Below are 2,500 nucleotides of genomic sequence, written 5' to 3'. Positions count from 1 at the left end.
CGGATCACCAGTCTGACATCATCCAGCACCGGGCCTGGGTCTGACACCAGGCAACGCATCACTTCCTCCCCACACAGGAACTTCCTGCTCTGCAGCAGCAGAAGATAATGACGAAGATGAAGAGACTGTGTGTGTGTGTGTGTGTGTGTGTGTGTGTGTGTGTGTGTGTGTGTGTGTACCATCTGTAGGAAGAGGTTGCAGACCTCCTGTAGCAGGACTACCATCCTGCAGGGTTTACAGTAGAACTCAGACCTGATCCACAACAGACACACTTCCTCCATCACAGCCGCCATGTTGTCCCCCAGCTGCCAATCACAAAACAGAGTTGAAAGTGATGTCACAGCAGACACCTGGAGGATCCTCTCACCAGTACAGGACCAGGACCAGGACCAGGATCAGGTCTACTGCTGGTTTCTAACGCCGTCTTCCTCAGGCTACATCTACATTACGGCGTTTTGAGACGAAACCGACCTCCGTCCACACAAGAGTTGTAGCTGCAGCAGCAGAACTAATGTCCATATTAACACATCTGACATCACATATCACATGACCGTTCACACACACTGAGCATGTGCGTGCCGGTGTAAACAGGAAGTAGATAGTCTGACGTTACTCTGTGGTTGAAAAGTGAAAGCAGGGATTTATTTTCTTGGAGCGACAACAAGCTGGAACGGTTACTGAAAGGTCTGAAAGTTACCTAAGAGACATCAGAGACAGACAGACAGGCAGGGAGAGAGACAGACAGACAGACAGGGAGAGAGACAGACAGACAGACAGGGAGAGAGACAGACAGACAGACAGACAGACAGACAGACAGGGAGAGAGAGAGAGAGAGAGACAGACAGACAGACAGGGAGAGAGACAGACAGACAGACAGGGAGAGAGACAGACAGACAGACAGGGAGAGAGACAGACAGACAGACAGGGAGAGAGACAGACAGACAGACAGACAGGGAGAGAGACAGACAGACAGACAGGGAGAGAGAGAGACAGACAGAGAGACAGACAGACAGACAGGGAGAGAGACAGACAGACAGACAGACAGAGAGACAGACAGACAGACAGGGAGAGAGACAGACAGACAGACAGGGAGAGAGACAGACAGACAGACAGGGAGAGAGAGAGACAGACAGAGAGACAGACAGACAGACAGACAGAGAGACAGACAGACAGACAGACAGGGAGAGAGACAGGGAGAGAGAGAGAGACAGACAGACAGACAGACAGACAGGGAGAGAGACAGGGAGAGAGACAGACAGACAGACAGACAGGGAGAGAGACAGGGAGAGAGACAGACAGACAGACAGACAGGGAGAGAGACAGGGAGAGAGAGAGAGACAGACAGACAGACAGACAGGGAGAGAGAGACAGGGAGAGACAGGGAGAGAGAGAGAGAGAGAGAGAGACAGGTAGAGAGACAGACAGACAGACAGACAGGGAGAGAGAGACAGGGAGAGACAGGGAGAGAGAGAGAGACAGAGAGACAGGCAGAGAGACAGGTAGACAGGCAGACAGGCAGGCAGACAGACAGGAAAACAGGTAGAGAAACAGACAGACGGACGGACAGACAGACTACAACTCAAACTAGCTTACGTCCTCCACGTCATGGTTCTCAGCCACTCCCTCTGTTCACTGATTGGACCGCCAAAGATTTGGCCGGAGAAACCCCAAGACTATACCACAAACCCAGAGGGAGTACTGGAGGGAAACTGAGCAGACGGACGTAGGACGTAGGACGTAGGACGTAGGACGTAGGCTAAGGACGAGCTGGATCTGTTACTGAAAGCTCTGTAAGCTATCTAACTGATAAGACTGACAGGCAGCGTCCTTTCCAAATGTCTCCTTTTGTGTCTGTCCAGACTACAAAGCAACCTGCAGTTTTTAAACCAAAACGGGGACAGCAGTGTTTCCAAATGTCTCCGTTTTAGGTGCTTGGAAACGGCGCAGCAGTGAGGACGCCAGGAGTAAATGTTATTAATGTGATGTCATCATTTATGTCATTAAACTAAAATGTAGATGGAGCCAACACAGACGGACTGAAGCTACCTGCTGGTACTCCATCTGCTCCACCTGCTCCAGCTTCTCCTGCACAGGACCCAGATTCAGAGTCACGTCCTCAGCCTCCTTCAGACCTGAGACAGAGAGGACAGACAGGACAGACAGGGCAAATGGCAGAGAGGACAGATGACAGAGAGGACAGAGAGGACAGGTGTGTTTCAGGTAACAGGTTTTAGGAGTCATGGGGCGGCTCGGTTGAAAACGTAGACATAGTCATATTTTCAAATCTCCAGTTAGCTTTCAGCGCTGACTTCACGTAGGGCCCTCTGGAGTCGTGTTATGTCTCCTCAAGTTTGTTAAATTTAGTCACTTATGTCTTGTCTTGTTGTGCACTTCCTGTTTTATTTTGTATTCCCTTTCCCTCTCGTTTCAGCCCCTGACTTCCTCCCTTTGTGTGGTTTTCCCACCAGGGTGATTATCTAACCCTCCCCTGATTGGTTTC

General features: G+C 50.6%; 2 protein-coding genes and 1 long non-coding RNA gene across 5 annotated transcripts in view; 1 reads left to right on the top strand and 2 right to left on the bottom strand.

The window, feature by feature from the left end:
* Positions 1 to 2,500, top strand: part of LOC118495833 — a 145,288-nt gene that overhangs the window by 98,741 nt on the left and 44,047 nt on the right. The window lies entirely within an intron of this gene.
* LOC118495823 (zinc finger protein 335-like) overlaps positions 1 to 2,500 on the bottom strand; it is a 96,192-nt gene that overhangs the window by 79,793 nt on the left and 13,899 nt on the right. The gene's annotated exons all lie outside the window — the stretch shown is intronic.
* The window catches only part of LOC116039460 (dynein heavy chain 17, axonemal-like), a 42,243-nt gene that overhangs the window by 38,865 nt on the left and 878 nt on the right, over positions 1 to 2,500 (bottom strand). For both annotated transcript variants that reach the window (XM_036005027.1, XM_031284346.2), the window contains exons 2-4: positions 2,047 to 2,132; positions 180 to 305; positions 1 to 89 (exon numbers count right to left, since the gene is read on the bottom strand). The exon at positions 1 to 89 is cut by the window's left edge and continues 61 nt beyond it. In XM_036005027.1, the coding sequence (XP_035860920.1) occupies positions 1 to 89; positions 180 to 305; positions 2,047 to 2,061 (230 nt within the window). In that variant the 5' untranslated portion in view covers positions 2,062 to 2,132. The remainder of the gene's footprint in view (positions 90 to 179; positions 306 to 2,046; positions 2,133 to 2,500) is intronic.

The sequence above is a fragment of the Sander lucioperca genome, chromosome 9 (assembly GCF_008315115.2).
Source record: "Sander lucioperca isolate FBNREF2018 chromosome 9, SLUC_FBN_1.2, whole genome shotgun sequence".
In the NCBI taxonomy this organism is placed as follows: Eukaryota; Metazoa; Chordata; class Actinopteri; order Perciformes; family Percidae; genus Sander; species Sander lucioperca.
This window is presented reverse-complemented; position numbering and strand designations above follow the sequence as displayed.